Source organism: Lycium ferocissimum, chromosome 4 (genome assembly GCF_029784015.1).
Source record: "Lycium ferocissimum isolate CSIRO_LF1 chromosome 4, AGI_CSIRO_Lferr_CH_V1, whole genome shotgun sequence".
NCBI classification, from domain to species: domain Eukaryota; kingdom Viridiplantae; phylum Streptophyta; class Magnoliopsida; order Solanales; family Solanaceae; genus Lycium; species Lycium ferocissimum.
This window is the reverse complement of record NC_081345.1, coordinates 16,445,300-16,460,853: the sequence shown is the minus strand read 5'-3', so window position 1 is coordinate 16,460,853 and position 15,554 is coordinate 16,445,300. Positions and strand designations below refer to the sequence as shown.

Genomic DNA, 15,554 nt, shown 5'->3' with positions numbered 1-15,554 from the left:
TTCTTATTACGCATGCAAATTCCCTTTCCCAAGTTCAATTCACACGCCACAGATAGTGCTTAACTATTTCGTCAAATAATCAAACAATTAAGATCAAGAATAAATAAATAACCCAAAGATGAAAATCAATAGATATAAACGATAATCAAATGTCAACTTTCATGTTTGAGGCAAAACCTTAGAACTAAAGAGTTTAGCTCCACATAGACATAGAGGAAAAACAACAAATCATCTAAACAAAAATGTCAAAATAAGTATTACAGAGAAAAGAAGGTAAAACCCTGTAACTACGGCCTCCACGGCGGCTTCAAGCTCTCTCTAGGTCAAAAGTTCTGAACTAAGGGTTTCAAGCTATCCAAAGCTATGTAAAAACCTTGTAAAATATGTATTTATAGGGTACCAAAAGGCCTGGGCTCTAAAAAACCAAATCCAAATCGGAGAAGGAAAACAGCCGAAAATAAGCCTGGTGCACCCACTACAAAAAAAATAGGTAATTTGTGAAGGTTGAAAGTTGCAATTCACGGAGGTTTTAGCCTCTTTTAGCAACTAGTGGAGGTTAAGACCTCCGCGAATTACAACTTTCAACCTCCGCAAATTACCCTTTTTTTTTAGTGACCACCCTGGGCACCAAGGCAAATTTCCAGTGAACATTTTTCGCTGCCAGGTATCTTCTTCTTCTTCTTCTTCTTCTTCTTCTTCTTCAATTGTTTCTTTGCTTCTTTCTTTGTTTTGTAGTCAAAATGGGGAACAAACTCTATGGAATGTCCCCCTTCCTCTTTTCCTTCTTTCTTCTTCCACGCTTTATTCTATTTTGCTCCAAATCTCATTATCTTTACACCGCTTTATTCCTGCATAGTAAAAATATAATATTAAGCATAAAGTAATATAATTAATACTCAAAAGACGTTTAAAAGTATTAAAATGTGAGACAACAATAGCTATATATATGCATTTTTAGGCCGAACATCAGTACTACCTAAAAAGCCAGCGAAAAAACACAAAACTAGTGGTTCTTGATTGTCATGAGGAACCTCTTCCCTTGTCCAAGATCATTTTCAGACAAGAATTTGAGAAAATCTGTGAAGCTGCTTTCTTTATAACCCTTTGGATGCTCTTCATCCACTAGCTCTTTAGCTGTATCAATTTTCTCATCCATTCCCAAACTATGCAAGCTAGCAACTGAAACTCTAGCCTTCTCAGAGTTGAGGGTAACTCTATGTACCACACTTTTATACAAACCATTGCTTAGTACTTCCAAATGGTCACCCACATGGACTTCAAGGGTACCCTTAAGGTGTGGGACGACCCTCCATTGTCCATCTTCACTGTCCAAAATTTCAAGGCCTAATGAACTCTGAAGGACAATTGTTAGGATACTGTAATCTGAATGTGGTGGCAACCCTAGTGCAAGGCTTGGTTGAGGACATGGAGGATAAGAATTCACTGCCATTACATTCACCCCTTCTTCCCATTTTTTGCTTAGATATGTTGGACCAAGTCCTAGGCCTTCAGTGATTAGACCAATGATGTTCATGGTCAATTTTTGTTCTTCCTCTGCATATTTGCCCATCTTCTCCCTGGAATTCAATATTCAAATTAAAGAGTTAGAATGTTTTATTGACAACTTATACACGTGCAATTTAATAGGTTGTTTAATAGATTTTTTTTTTCTTACGTTACGGGCTTGATATGATGAGGTATATACTCTTGTCGGTTATCAAATAAACTTATAGTGTAAATTCATTTTTCTACAAATTAAAATGTTTCTCGCAGAAATATTTTCTAGAAAAAATATTTAGATATACTCACTGACAGTATAAACAAACTGTTACTTGTCAGATTCCGAAAAAGATAATTTTATATATTTTTTCTAAAAAATGGAATTAGTAACCTAAAAAATAAAGTGCTAAGTTGTCTGTTATACTAGGTTACAAATACTATGCGCTAGTGGCTAGTAAAAAAATTACTCCCATCATTCCAATCTATGTAGTGGTGTTTGATTGAACACAGAGTAAAAAAGAATTAAAAGAAGGCTTTTAAAACTTGTGATCTAAAACATATAGAAAGTTTAAAGTTAAATTACTATTATTAAATATAGAGAAATGTCATTCTTTTTTTGGCTGACGTGTCATATAAATTCGGATCGAGGGAGTATTTACACTATATCAATGTGTATAAGTATAATTTGAGAGAAATTCATAACATGCCGCTCACAATGATCTATTTGAAGTCTAGAAAAAAAGCAAGATACGTACCTATAGTCCAGCGGGTTTAGAGGCCACAGTTTAATCCAATCACTTCAAGGATTTGCATAATGTTTGAGGAGAATTGAACCTTGTCTTCACCATCCCTCAAGCTTGTACCATATCGGACAGGTTTGAACACGTCATTTGACATAAATTTTTCTTTGTCTCCAGTTGGCAGGTCAAAGAAATCAAAGGCGGCTGAAATTGCTGCATCTAGTATTTCCTGTGATATCCCATGGTTGATAACCTTTAAATGACGAAACAAGAGACATGTTAATATTTACAAGAGAGGAATTTGGATCAAATAATATTGAATATAGGTTATTATTTTATTCTCTTCCATTTAATTTCAGTGTATTCAAATGTTTAGGCCATGCTATATTCATTCATGAAAGGGAGTAGCAACGTACAGCTCCACTCCTCCGTTGTGATTTTATTTAAATATAAATTAATTAAAGTATTTTAAAAGAAAAGGTGTCTTTTAATGAAATGGTGTGTCCTTTCATTCTTGTGTTACCACCATTCTATTTAAAATTAACTACTTTTAATCCGACGTTACTTTGTTCTTCCTTCCAAAAAGTATTTTTTCTTCTACAAAATCCTGCACTTAAAAATCAGAAAAGTTCTTGCTTTTCTAAGATAGATTTTTTCACTGTTTGCTTAGTGCAGATTTCCAAAAGGCTTGTCATATCCACTAAAACTATTTGCGTACAACCCCATAACAATCTCGCGGAAGAGAGGGAGCAAATATCATTTTTAAGAAAGCGTTTTGTACGTGTTTCAAGCCTCCAATTCCGTATTCGTTGTTCATATTGTCAAACCTTCATCTTGGTGTTCTTCATATATTTTGTGTACTCGGATATAATTTTCTAACATCTTTCGCACCCTCACCAAAGACAAAGAAACGGGAAAAAAGTAAGAGGATTTAAGTTATACTCTGACAATTTTTTTTTTTTTTTTGTCAATTTAATCAGTTATAAGATTTTAGTCTATTTTCTAGGTTACTATATCGGACTTGTTATGAAAGGTTACATATTGTTGTAAGTCAACTTAACATGATAGTGTAAACTATCTATATGCTCTCAGTGCACAAGAGCTTAAACTCATAATGGAGGCAATCACTCAATATGATCTGATTCAAATCCATTATAGCACCTATGGGTACATATGAAATGTATTGAATCGATTCTTTTCAGTGAATAGATTCGATCATAATTTCAAATATGAAACTCAAAGGGACAAAATAAAAAGAGATATACTTTGCAGTGGCCGAGCCATAGCCCGGCAAGGGTGTTCAACCGAACACCCTTCGTCGAAAAATTATACCGTGTAGACATGTCAATTATTACGTATTACAGACATATATTACATATTGAACACCCTTAATATATAGATTATATGAATTCGAACACCCTTGACAAAATTCCTAGCTCCGCCGTTGATACTCTGAATCATAGAATTATAATGGAATATACAATCAACCAGTATTTAGCAAATTTGAAAAAGAGTCGGAAGAAATAGGCAGCTACCTGAAAGAAACCATTGCGGCGGCACGCCTTTGCAATATCTAGGATGATTATTGATCTCCTCTCGGGATCATCATTTAACCAATCCAAACCAACCAAAGGGACTCAAGCAACCTCTGGATTATTCAAACTGGGCCTTTGTGGAGATGGCACCATGTAACACTTGGGAACATGCGACATTCCTTTCTCTTGTGGAGTTTTCCCTATAGGAAATGACCTAGAGCTTTCATTTTCTCCATCCATTCTTAACAACTAGAAAGTGAGAAGGGATTGTTGGAGTTGTAAACTGAAAAAGAGAAACAGAATGGATTAATTATGAAGACAAGTAGTACTAGTGTGCTGGCTATTTATACTATTTGAGCTCATTGTCAAGAAAGTTAATAGATACATGCATGCATCAAGTCAAATGCTACGTATGAGGACAAGTAATATACCATTTTCTGTTTGAAACAAACATGTCCCACTAGCCAAGAGTATTTAGTCCCCTAGGGGCATGACGATGACCAAGTTGCAATATTAATGTTCCTACTTTATCAGGCGTATTTGGCTCAGGGGTCTTGTCCAAGTTCATCTACAACAAGACAGCATTAGCTTTTTTGGTATTCAATGTGACGAAAAGGCTGCTATTTTTAAGAGCCTGATATATTGTACTCCCGTCCCAATTTATGTGATGGTTTTTTATTTATGAGAGTCAAACAAATTATTTTTGACTGAGCAATTTTTTTATATGCTTTTTAAATTATTAATTATTGTAACTTATAGTTCCTTTACATAGTTTTCAAATATGTATTTTTTTATTTCAAAAAACTAAAATATTCTATGTCCAAATGTTCCGATCAAATTAAGAAATTCGAAAAATGCCACATAAATTGGGATAGAGAGATTAATAATATTAGGGGTGTCAAATGTGATAGTTGGGATGAATTTGGACAGATCAAAATAGGTTGAGTTAATAAATGGGCGGACTATAGACCCGTCCAAAAGTTACTTGGGCTGAAATGAGTTGGGCAGGTCATAACCCTCGCAAGCCGCTCAAAAATTACTTGAGCTAAAATGAGTTGAGAGAAAATGGGAAGTAAAACAGGTCATAACTCAACCAACCCAATGTTTACTAAGTTTTAATTTCTTTATTTATTCTTTATACCTTTTTAAGTACCTACTAAAACTTTTTTTCTTTATTATTGTTATATATAACATATCAAACAACAAAAGAAGTCTTTTTAAAAAATAAATTAATAAGATTTTTCATGGGCCAATTTAGATTACATGTTGGCCTAATTATTTAATTGACAAAATTAAACGGATCAAAATGACGGATCATGTTTTTATGAATTAATTTTATCGCCCCTAAATAATGTCATACATGTTGTCATCCTGAGACTTTGAAAACTTGGCAAGTGACGCTGTGGATATAGAAGGAAATGATTAGTGGCTTCTTTTTTAATAGAGAAGAAGACAAAGTTTAGCTTTTTGAGCAACCGTATATGCCGCGTGTAATAACAGTGTTGAATCCTAGATAAATCTGTGCGTATTTTTACGATGTCACTGCAATAATTGCTGCCACTTTTTCAAGAAAAGTAGGTTTTGTCCTGAATAGCGAGTCATATTCTTGTTCTTTCCGAGAAGAAAAAAGGGTGGGCTGGAGCATTGCATTTGGACGAGACAACAATGAAAGATGCATAGATCAATATATGTCTCTACATGCAGTGTGCTTTGATCTAAATTTATCCCTAACATTAAAACATTAGCAATCCAGCTCAAATTGGATGTTTTATAACCTCAAATTAATCTTGATGAAAATTATCATGGGATATTTCTTTAGGCATATCTTGAAAGAGATTTTATTTTTTGAAAGTCAGCGACGATAGAAAAAAGCAACGTAAACAGGGGCGGCTCAATAAGATCGGTGGCCTAAAGCAAACTTTAACATGAGGCCTTTTTTTTTTTTTTTTGCTCAATATTTTTTAAAAGAAAAATTAACCTATAAATCTATTGTATGTAAAAATTAAGCCTCATCCTCTCGAACTTAGTGTCTTGGGTTCAATATCGAATATAAAAAAATTTCTTTGGGAAAGAAGGCTTTATACATGTCTCGAAATTGAATTAATTGGGAAATTCAATACATCTATGAAACTACAGATGAAAAAAATGGGGCCCTAAAGCCCCCACTTTATTGGCTTGGCTCTCTGGCTGGCCCTGAGCGTAAAAGGGCACATGTAGGTTGAACTGTGTAAAAGATTTTTTTTTTTTTTTTGTTGACAATTTCAAGGGTTAACTTATGTATTTCTATCTACCTTAAATAAACAGGACCCTCCTAAACGAAGCTCATCCTAAAATACCTTGCTTCTATATTTCATTGTTCTTTGATACCCTCACTCCGCCCTCATGATCATAACAACGAAGCTCATCCTAAAATACCTTGCTTCTATATTTCATAGCAAAATTCTGCCTTAAGGTAGAGTTTGAAACTCTACATGAGCCTTGCGAATTCAAACTCTATCTTGTAATTTTTTTTTAATTTTTTTTTGACTGAGCGAGAAGTAGAACCCGAAATCAAAAAAAATTTAGTGTTAGAACCCGAAATCAAAAAAAATTTAGCGAAGGGTAAAAATAAAGATCACCAATTTAAGAGATAAAAATTAAAGACCAGTGCCTTTGAAGGACAATCGTGAAAATGACCCTATTAATGTAGTTGACTTTGATCCAAAGCAGCTAAGAGGGGCTACCGTTCAAGCTCGGGTCATTTGCACTTTTCTCCCTCTTTTGAGCGGGTCTTTAATTTTCTTCGCTCAAGGAAAAAAATCTTTCATGGGCATACGTTTATATTTTCGTATTATAATATTTCACAAGTTATATCCCGATCCAGTAAAGAACTTATTACCCGTGGGCATAAGTTCGGTTTTGTGGGGGAAAAATTAAAGACCAGTCCATTTGAAGGTTAAAAGCATTTTTTTTTGCGCGGATTGTCCTTAAAAGGAGCTGGTCTTTAATTTTTGCCGCTCAAATTGCTGGTCTTTAATTTTTGCCCTTCGCTTACAAATGTAACTGAAAATACCTCGAGATTCTGGGTTCGAACCCCTGCTAAGTAAAAAAAAAAAAAAAAAATTCTGCCTTAAGGCAAAAGTTTGCCTTTTGAAATTTTGCAAGGCAGAATTTTTTTTTACTCTGTCCGGATAGGCCTAATTTTGCTACGAAATTCTGCCTTGTGATTTTTTGTATATTTTTTATTGAGCCGGGTTCGAACCCAGTATCTCGGAATACTTTAGACGAAGGACAAAAATTTAAAACCAGCAATTTGTAGGACAAAAATTAAAGACCATCCCCGAAAAAGGACTAGCGTGCAAATTTCACAAGTCATGACCCACACCGTTAAAGAACTTTACCCGTGGGCCTAGTTTGATTGTGTGGGCCAAAAAATTAAAGACCAGTCCATTTGAAGGTTAAAAAATAAAAAACCACCAAATTGAAGGACAAATCGTGCAATTTCTTCTCTCTCTCATTTGTAGTATTCGGGCAAGAAGAACAGGAGAGTTATGGGGGAATTGGAAGAGAATGGGGAATTCTATTTGAGGTACTATGTTGGTCACAAAGGCAAATTCGGACATGAGTTTTTAGAATTCGAGTTTCGTCCTGATGGGAAACTCCGTTATGCGAACAATTCCAACTACAAAAACGATACGATGATTCGTAAAGAGGTTTTCCTTACCCCTTCCGTTCTCAAAGAATGCCGCCGTATTGTTAACGATAGCGAGGTATTAAATACCTTCTCTTCCCCCCTTTTAGGTTTTCTTATTTTGGTACTAGGTATTAGGGGAAATTACTCTCTATGTCTTTTGGGACAAAGTATTTGTGCCACGTAGCCCATGTTTTGAGTTTGTTGCTCGGGTTAGCCTATATTTCTGTATAAACTCCTTTTACAGCACTTTTAGTCAAGGTTGATACATTATGTATAATGCTTTCCTCCCAGTTATAATGCTGTATATTGGTCTACCTGGCGTTATATTTTATGTTGAAGGAGTAAAAAAAGGGGGAAAATTAGGCTCTATGTCTACTGGGAAAGAATAATTACCCGGTTCACACACTAGTATACACTTAGGGGTGTTTGGTAGCTGGTCGGGAGGTGAGTTATATAGGTATTCAATCCTGAATAAGTAATACCATGTTTAGCAGCTGGTTAGGAGGTAAGTTATTCGTGTATAAAATTGATATGGTGTTTGGTTTGCAATTTAGAAGCCCGCGTAACTAATACATGCATTAGTTCTGCAGGAATCTATGTATTATTTTATCTTTGGATAGAAGATGGAATAACTAAACCCAGCATAACTAATTCCTACTTGAAATAATGCATAGATTCCCTCATAACTTACCCCTGCATTACTAATACATGCATAACTCTAACCAGCTACCAGAAGACCCCTAAGTGTATAATGTTGTATAATGTGTGTATAATGTCGTACAATGTTATATACCTTGTGTATAAGCACTGTTGCGAAAAAAAAGTTGGTTGTAAAACTGAAATATGGCTATGTAGGTGTAATATATTATGTTGGGTTGTATATTTTTGTAAAGATCTAAAAACAATTGGGTCTTTATCTGTTTGTAGATTATGAAGGAAGATGATAGCAATTGGCCTGAACCAGATAGAGTGGGGAGACAGGAGCTTGAGATTGTGATGGGAAATGAGCACATATCGTTTACTACATCTAAGATTGGTTCACTGATGGATGTGCAGACCAGCAAAGATCCTGAGGGACTTCGTATCTTCTATTATCTTGTTCAGGTAATAATTTTACATGCTTCAATTGTCTGAAAAAAATTCAGTTAATTTTGCACCAAGTAGGTACAAAGATTATGCAGGCTAATTTGTACAGAAAGGGGAAACAGAATGAAAGAGAAAGATGCATTTTACTGACTCTGTTAATCTAATACAGCAACTCTATGTGCAAAACTTCAGTTGTTTCTCCTTTCAAATGGTCGATATATATGCGATAGGGATTGATTGTGAAAGTTCAAACTAGATTCATATAGGAAGTTACGGAAAGCAGACTACAAAATCTGTTTCTACTCTGTAGAACTGCCTCTCCACTATGAACTTATTTACTACACGAGAAACTCCTCCGACGTCTAATCCCCAATTGCTGAGTTACCTATTATAATCAATTCCAGGAATTTTCAACTTCAGATTGGACTAGATATGCCCTCTTATCAACTTCCAAGACCAATATGTTTGTAAATGCTCTTTGCATTTGCAGCTGGTTTTGGTTTCTTTGCAAAGTTGCTGGCTTATGTTCAATATTGGGTTGACTAGTTGTATCGTCTGGCGTCTATTCTTGTTCTCTTGTCACCCCATTTTCAACCACTTCCCTTCCACACTCGGTCATGATGTAAGAGAGGATTATACTCGTTCTAGGAGAAAGAGATCAAAGACTAGCAGTAACAAGGAGAGTACTTATCCCCAGAAAATAGGAAAGAAGGAGTATACATAATATAAGGAAATTCCACTTTCCGTCTTACCATTGACAGCATTTTCGTCATTAATATTTCCTTGTAAACAGTTTAGTTTTCTATATCACTAGTTTGGCAAAATGGTCCAGAACCCCACCAGGTGGGTTTTAAAACTGTAAAACAGAAAACTACCCATTTATCACATAGCTTTCATTCCTCTCCTCCATTCCCTTCTATCCCCCATCCCTCATATAGCTACTCCTATAGCAGCTTGCGTGCCCCTTAAAAGAAACCCATGTGGCATCCCTCAAAGGCTCGTGTATATGTAACTTAGAAAACCATAGATAGAGCCAACCATCCATGTCTTCACTCCTCAGTGAAACCCTTAAAGCTTCTTTGGTGAAAACTGATCATTTTGTGAAGAGAAAGAGAGGGAAAGCATAGAGATAAAAAGTTAGATAAAAGAGGAATAAAAAAGAGGAAGGGCCAAGGGATGTGTGGGGTCTGAGGTAGGTGATTAGCAGAATGGAGAGCAAGTAAGTTTAGTTTGAGGGGCCAGTCGGAAGGAGGAAGAGTTGTGATATGTCAAACAGAGAGATAAAAACCTACCTTCAAAAGAAAAATGAAAAAAGAAGGCTTGACAAAGAAGAAAGAAGGGGTAAAAGGCAGAATACGATACTTCCTATTTTTTGTGCAGCTCTCTGAATCAGGGTGTGCAAGGATGGTTCCGATTATGCTTGAAAATATTGTTTGTCTTGGTTTCTCATTTCCAACCCCAATAACCAGAGAGAGATTCACAGAATGATCCACTTGAAAATGATGCAGTGCTTCACTAGTCAGAAATTTCTCTGTACAGTAACTGCAATCTAGATTCAATGGAGTAACGTATGGGCAGTGCCATTTGTCTTTGCAAGATGGAGAAGGTGGGAAAAGATTAAACCCGGGGGGGGGGGGGGGGGGGGGCGATGGAGAGCGATGGTGACCGTTAAATAAGCAATTCTGTGTATGGGTAAGGAGATGAAATAGGAGAGGAAGAGATGATGGACGGTTTTATTTTTGTTCTCAAATATCTTTCTTTAAATTTCAAGTATGGTTTGGTTTTTGGACAAATTTTAAGATTATAGTGTCATGAAGGAGTTGCCTCTGTACCTCCACGAGGTATGGGTAAGGTCTGCGTACACTCTTCCCTCCCTAGACTCCACCTGTGTGGGATTACACTGGGTATGTTGTTTTGGTTGTTGTAGTGTCATGAAGGAGTTCAAGCTTTGCTTTTAAGTGTCGGTTTAAGTTATAGTGACATGGAGTTAACGTGTCACTATTAAGAGTGCAGTTGGTTTAAGTGCAAAGAACCAGGACGATATGTGGCGTTTTCTATGTTTCTTGTATGTTTACATACACATTCCTTGCCTATGTAAACACATTTGATACCCAGGCCTAACTTGTGAAATTTTGTTATCTTCTAGTCTCTCCTTCAATGGTCGATTAAGCTCCATTGGGATTCCATGTTCTTTATCAGCAGCCTTGTTCTTCCAATGTAAAAAAATGTTTGTTATCATTCATATAATTGAAATAATCAAAGAGCTTTAGAATCAAACTTGATATCAGCTCCAACTCAGGTAGCAGGCGAGTGGACGTGAGCTGGTAGCTTGCTTTGAAAGAAATGCTGTGGCTCAGGCTTTATTGAAACTTGTTGTAGTCTGGCAATATTGGTAAAAGAGGATTTGATTAAATGCAATGTGAAAGCCTGGTCATCTCAGACCATTCAGTTACAATCCTTAAGCCTTCACATCAGACGATTAAAGTACAAGAAGGTTAGAGGATTGGGAAATTTTGGGTTGGGGGGGGGGGGGAAGGTGGTGGTGGGTTGTTTGTGTTGTTTCCCTTTCTTCAAAGGAAAGTTTCTGCTTTGGCTGTTTCTAAAAGGAATTATAGTTTGTTTCCTAACACTCTCCCCCACCAGAAATAGAGAAGAAATAAAGCACATGCTGTTCTCTGCTCTAAATGGTCACTTGGAAGAACAATCTAAAAAATGGTCACTTTAAGAAGATGCTTTTGAGTCATTCAACTGCTATGCAAGTTAACTTATTTCTTATAAGAGAACATAGGTTTTAACAATGATATTGGTTGAGCAATTGATGTTGGTTTGCACCACTGCGCTTCATTCATGGAGTTCTTCTGCACCATTTGACACCTGTGTTCTCATTGTCTTTGTCATTGCAGGACCTGAAGTGTTTTGTGTTCTCTCTCATCTCGCTCCATTTCAAGATCAAACCCATTTAAATCATGCTTCAGACGAGCAGACACTTCCCGATCTGTTGTTGGGTTCATGTTTCTAATGTGTTAATGGTGTATCCCATGTCAGAAAAGTGAATCTTTATGGTGCCGTTTGATGAATTGTCGGAGGAACAATCTTCTTTAAACCTTATTTTGTGATGAAAGGTCCGGTATCTCTCTTTCCACTTTGCCCTTTATTTATGTGGCTGTTCCTCCATCACATTATTCTACCTAGGCCATTGTTTGTTTGTAAGTAACAAGGGAGGCACCGGGTTTGGTTGATTTTCATTTTGATGGTCTCCGAGCCAATTTGTGTGCATCTTAGCTATTCCATCGGTTATTTGCTCCCTCCCACTCACTAAGGTTCATTTTATCATATGAGTTTTTGAGTTATAAACTTTCAGAATTAACATCACATCCTTTTTTCTTCGGGAGACATGAAATAAAACTAGCACCAAGGTGTGGGCCTAATGGTCTGCACCGTGAGCTCTCAGGTTCAAATCTTAGCAGAGATAAAATATAAGGTGATTTTTTTTCCATCTGTTTTAGCATTGATGGACAGAATTACCTGGTACCTGTTGTTGGGAGGAGATGATAGGTATCCCGTGGAATTAGTCGAGGTGTCTTTGTATTGGCGCGAACACTACGTTTATTTAAACAAAAAAAGTCATGAACTAAAACAACTGCACATTTGAAGTTACAAGTTAGAATAAACTTTTAGATACGCGGCAGAGCTGTAACATCGACATGATAATCTCACAATCAATGTGGCGTGGAGCGTAGTTTTCGTGCGATTAACACGATGTCCCTGACTGGTGTCTTATCCCAGTCAATAACCAGCTGGACCTTTTAATTATTCCCCTCTAGATTCTTCTTACCAGTTGTAGCATTTAGTAAGAAGAAAAATGGAAAGCAAATAATTTAGGCCCAGTTTGTCCACAGATATAAAAAAATTCACTTTTTTTGGAATTTTATAGTTGGAGTTGTATTTGGTCATAATTTTTGAAATTGTAATTTTTGGTGAAAATGTAGTTGTAAAAAAGTGAATTTTTTTGAAAAACAAGTTTTTGGTATTTCGGAATACAACTTCAAATTATATTCGGAATTCTTATGGCCAAACGCTGAAAAGTGAAAAAAGTGAAAAAAAATTCCGGAATAAAGTGAATAATTCTTATGGCCAAACGCCTACTTAATGAATTGGGATGGAAATAATTGGTGACTAGGATTTTAATTTTAGTCGAAACAAAAACATAGTATTAGGTAATTTCTTCCACATGTACTCGATTGAATTGAGGTTGCCTCAGGTTTAGATGGTCTTCCTCCGCTGGTCACGTAGTTGAAGGGTGGAGGTGTAGAGTTCACGCCAAACTGTTTGTTACTGCCCTATTTTGTGCTGGTTTTAAATTTTTGTCCCTCAAAACAAATAATTGTTTTTTTGCGAGACATAAGTTTTGTATTTTCGCATCATAATATTCTATAAGTTATGCTGGCATGACTAATAAACTTATGCCAACATAGATTAGACTGCAACAACAAGAACAAGAACAACAACAACAACAACAACATACCCAGTGGAATTTTACAATGTGGGGTCCGGGGAGGGTAGAGTGTATGTAGGCCTTACCCTCACCTTGAAAGATAGGGAGGCTATTTCCGAAAGACCCTCGGCTCAAGAGAGAACAAGGCAAAAAGGTTAGATAAGTACAAGCATATCAAATCAATATGAAAATGAGAAATAACAAAAGGGAGAATGTCATGATAAAACAGTCTGGAAAGAAAGGAGCAGTAGCTACCATAGATAAATAATATAATTGAAGTACAAGATAAATTTGACTGCCAAAGGACAAAAATTAAACCAGCCCATTTGAAGGATAGTTCGTGCAATTTCTTAATCATTTTTTTGCGCAGATTGCCTTTCTTTTGGTGTGGTCTTTAAATTTTGCCCCCTCATATTTGTGGCCTTTAAATTATGCCCCTCATATTGCTGGTCTTTAATTTTTGCCCTTCGCATTGCAACCCTGAGCGTTCACGCAGAAATCATGAGGTTCTGAGTTCGAACCCCCGCTCAAGCATAAATTAAAAAAAAAAATTGCAAGGCAAGGTTTGGGTCACGTGTATGCCGGATTCGGCATACACTTGTTAAGGAATTACCACATTTATGCCGGACCCGGCATACTCATGCCTTATGGGCAGACTTGGCATAAGTATGCCGAGTCCGGCATAACTTTGGTAATTCCTTAACAAGTTTATGCCGGTGGGGGCATACTTATGGACAAACTTTTAATGGGCAAATTTTTATGTCGTACCCGGTATAAACTTGTGAAGGAATTATCAAAGTTATGCCGGACCCGACATACTTATGCCAAGTCTGCCCATAAGGCATAAGTATGTCGGGTCCGGCATAACTTTGGTAATTTCTTCACAAGTGTATGCCGGTGGAGGCATAGCGAAATTTAAACTCTGTCTTGCGATTTTTTTTTAAATTTTGATTGTGTGGGGGTACGAACCTGGAACCATGAATTTTAGCTGAAGGGCAAAATTTAAAGATTTCAAATATGAGGGACAAAATTGAAAGACCACCCAAATTCTTAACTTTCACCTCATAATTTTTTTCATATTTTCTTTTTAAAAAACAGGCCTCTTACATTCAAAAATTTGTTGTAAAACCGTTCTCACTCTTCCTCGTGGTTTTAGTGGCTGTCAGAAGACTCCTATATTGTCTGTTGTTGAGTAGGACATGAAATTTTTTAGAGTTTAAGTTAATACAGTCCGTGCAAGGAATAATGAATATTTTATATTAATATGTCATATTTAAACTATTATAATTATGAAACAAAACTTATTGTTAATATAACTTTTTTTCTGTAGTGATAATATATAATACGTTACTTACGAGGAGATATATTACAATTTTATTTTGAATAAAGGGAACACATAAGAAAAGAACAAATATGTGAGGTTTAAATATACTGTTAATCAAATCATAGTGTTAAGCAACGTTATAAGTGGAAATCTACACTCACTCTTAACTCATATCAATAAAAGGAAATACTCTCTGTCTCAATATATATGATACATTTGAACTTCCGAAATTTTTCAATTTTGACTGGAAATTCGGACATAGAAGCTTTAAGAATTTTGAAGTAAAATTATATTTGGAAACTATGTAAATATGTAGTGTTCTATCCATCTCAATTATTTGTCGCTTTTTTATTTTACACGCCCCTTAATAAATATTAATTAGGAGAAGTATTTGACTATTTTACCCTTCTCTATGTTTAAGTCATAACCTCTATCCATTAAACGTTTACTTTATTTATGTGCCACTCTATTAATGACACAATTCCACTAAGGATAAAATGAAAAAAAAATAATTAATTGTGTCTTCAATTTCTAAAACGACAAATAATTTGAGACAACTATTTTTTAGTAATAACGTCATATAATTTGAGACGGAGGGAGTAATATAAATCACAATTATTAACAATTTAAAATATTAAGTATATAAAGAAATTCAAATTTTAAAAAAAATTGATTGACTCTCAAAATTCTAAGTGTTCCATATAAGTTGAGACCGACGAAATAAAATAGAAATAATGGACAAAAACACACCTCTAAGTATCAACTATTTTTGAGTTTCCTACCTGAACTATCAAGTGTGAGAGTTTCCTACTTAAGCTATCACCAATTAGTTTGCAAAATACACCTCAACTACCAGTTGTGAGAGTTTCCTACTTAAATCATTAATAACTAATGGCCAAACCCATCGATAGACACTTGTGGTCGTCCACTTTTTTCACTTGAGCACCTAAAGTGACCTTTGTTCCATTTAGACACTTCAGGTGGGTCATTCCTATTCCACTTAAACACTTTTGCACCGTTATCGGAGCAAAACCAACACCAAAGGGGCGCCACCTCACCGCACATCCAACGCCCAAAAGCCCCAATTTTTAATGGTCAAAACTCCACGAATTTACAAATTAGTGAATTTACAATTAAAATGAGTTGGCACAATTTAATTGAGTTGGCACAATTTAAATGAGCTGACACAATTTAATTGGCC

The 15,554-nt window shown here is 35.8% G+C and overlaps 1 protein-coding gene and 1 pseudogene across 2 annotated transcripts; one reads left to right on the top strand and one right to left on the bottom strand.

Moving 5' to 3' along the window:
* Nucleotides 1–975: 975 nt before the first annotated feature.
* On the bottom strand, nucleotides 976–4,058 carry LOC132054405 (flavanone 3-dioxygenase 3-like; annotated as a pseudogene).
* Nucleotides 4,059–7,239: 3,181 nt separating this feature from the next.
* Nucleotides 7,240–11,808, top strand: LOC132051632 (protein mago nashi homolog). Of its 2 annotated transcripts, none has more exons than XM_059442790.1 (3): nucleotides 7,240–7,524; nucleotides 8,385–8,552; nucleotides 11,438–11,808. In XM_059442790.1, exons 1-3 carry the CDS (start codon nucleotides 7,306–7,308, stop codon nucleotides 11,495–11,497), a joined length of 447 nt encoding a protein of 148 aa, XP_059298773.1. In that variant the 5' UTR covers nucleotides 7,240–7,305; the 3' UTR covers nucleotides 11,498–11,808. The 2 variants fall into 2 exon arrangements, with proteins under 2 accessions (XP_059298773.1, XP_059298772.1); XM_059442789.1 differs by having other exon boundaries at nucleotides 7,245–7,524; nucleotides 8,376–8,552.
* Nucleotides 11,809–15,554: the final 3,746 nt, after the last annotated feature.

Excerpts from the sequence above, each read along its gene's own strand:
- LOC132051632 (XM_059442789.1), top strand. The coding sequence starts at position 7,306 with ATGGGGGAATTGGAAGAGAATGGGGAATTCTATTTGAGGTACTATGTT. Across the intron at positions 7,525-8,375 it reads GTATTGTTAACGATAGCGAG|ATTATGAAGGAAGATGATAG; the intron begins GTATTAAATACC and ends ATCTGTTTGTAG. Across the intron at positions 8,553-11,437 it reads TCTTCTATTATCTTGTTCAG|GACCTGAAGTGTTTTGTGTT; the intron begins GTAATAATTTTA and ends TTGTCATTGCAG.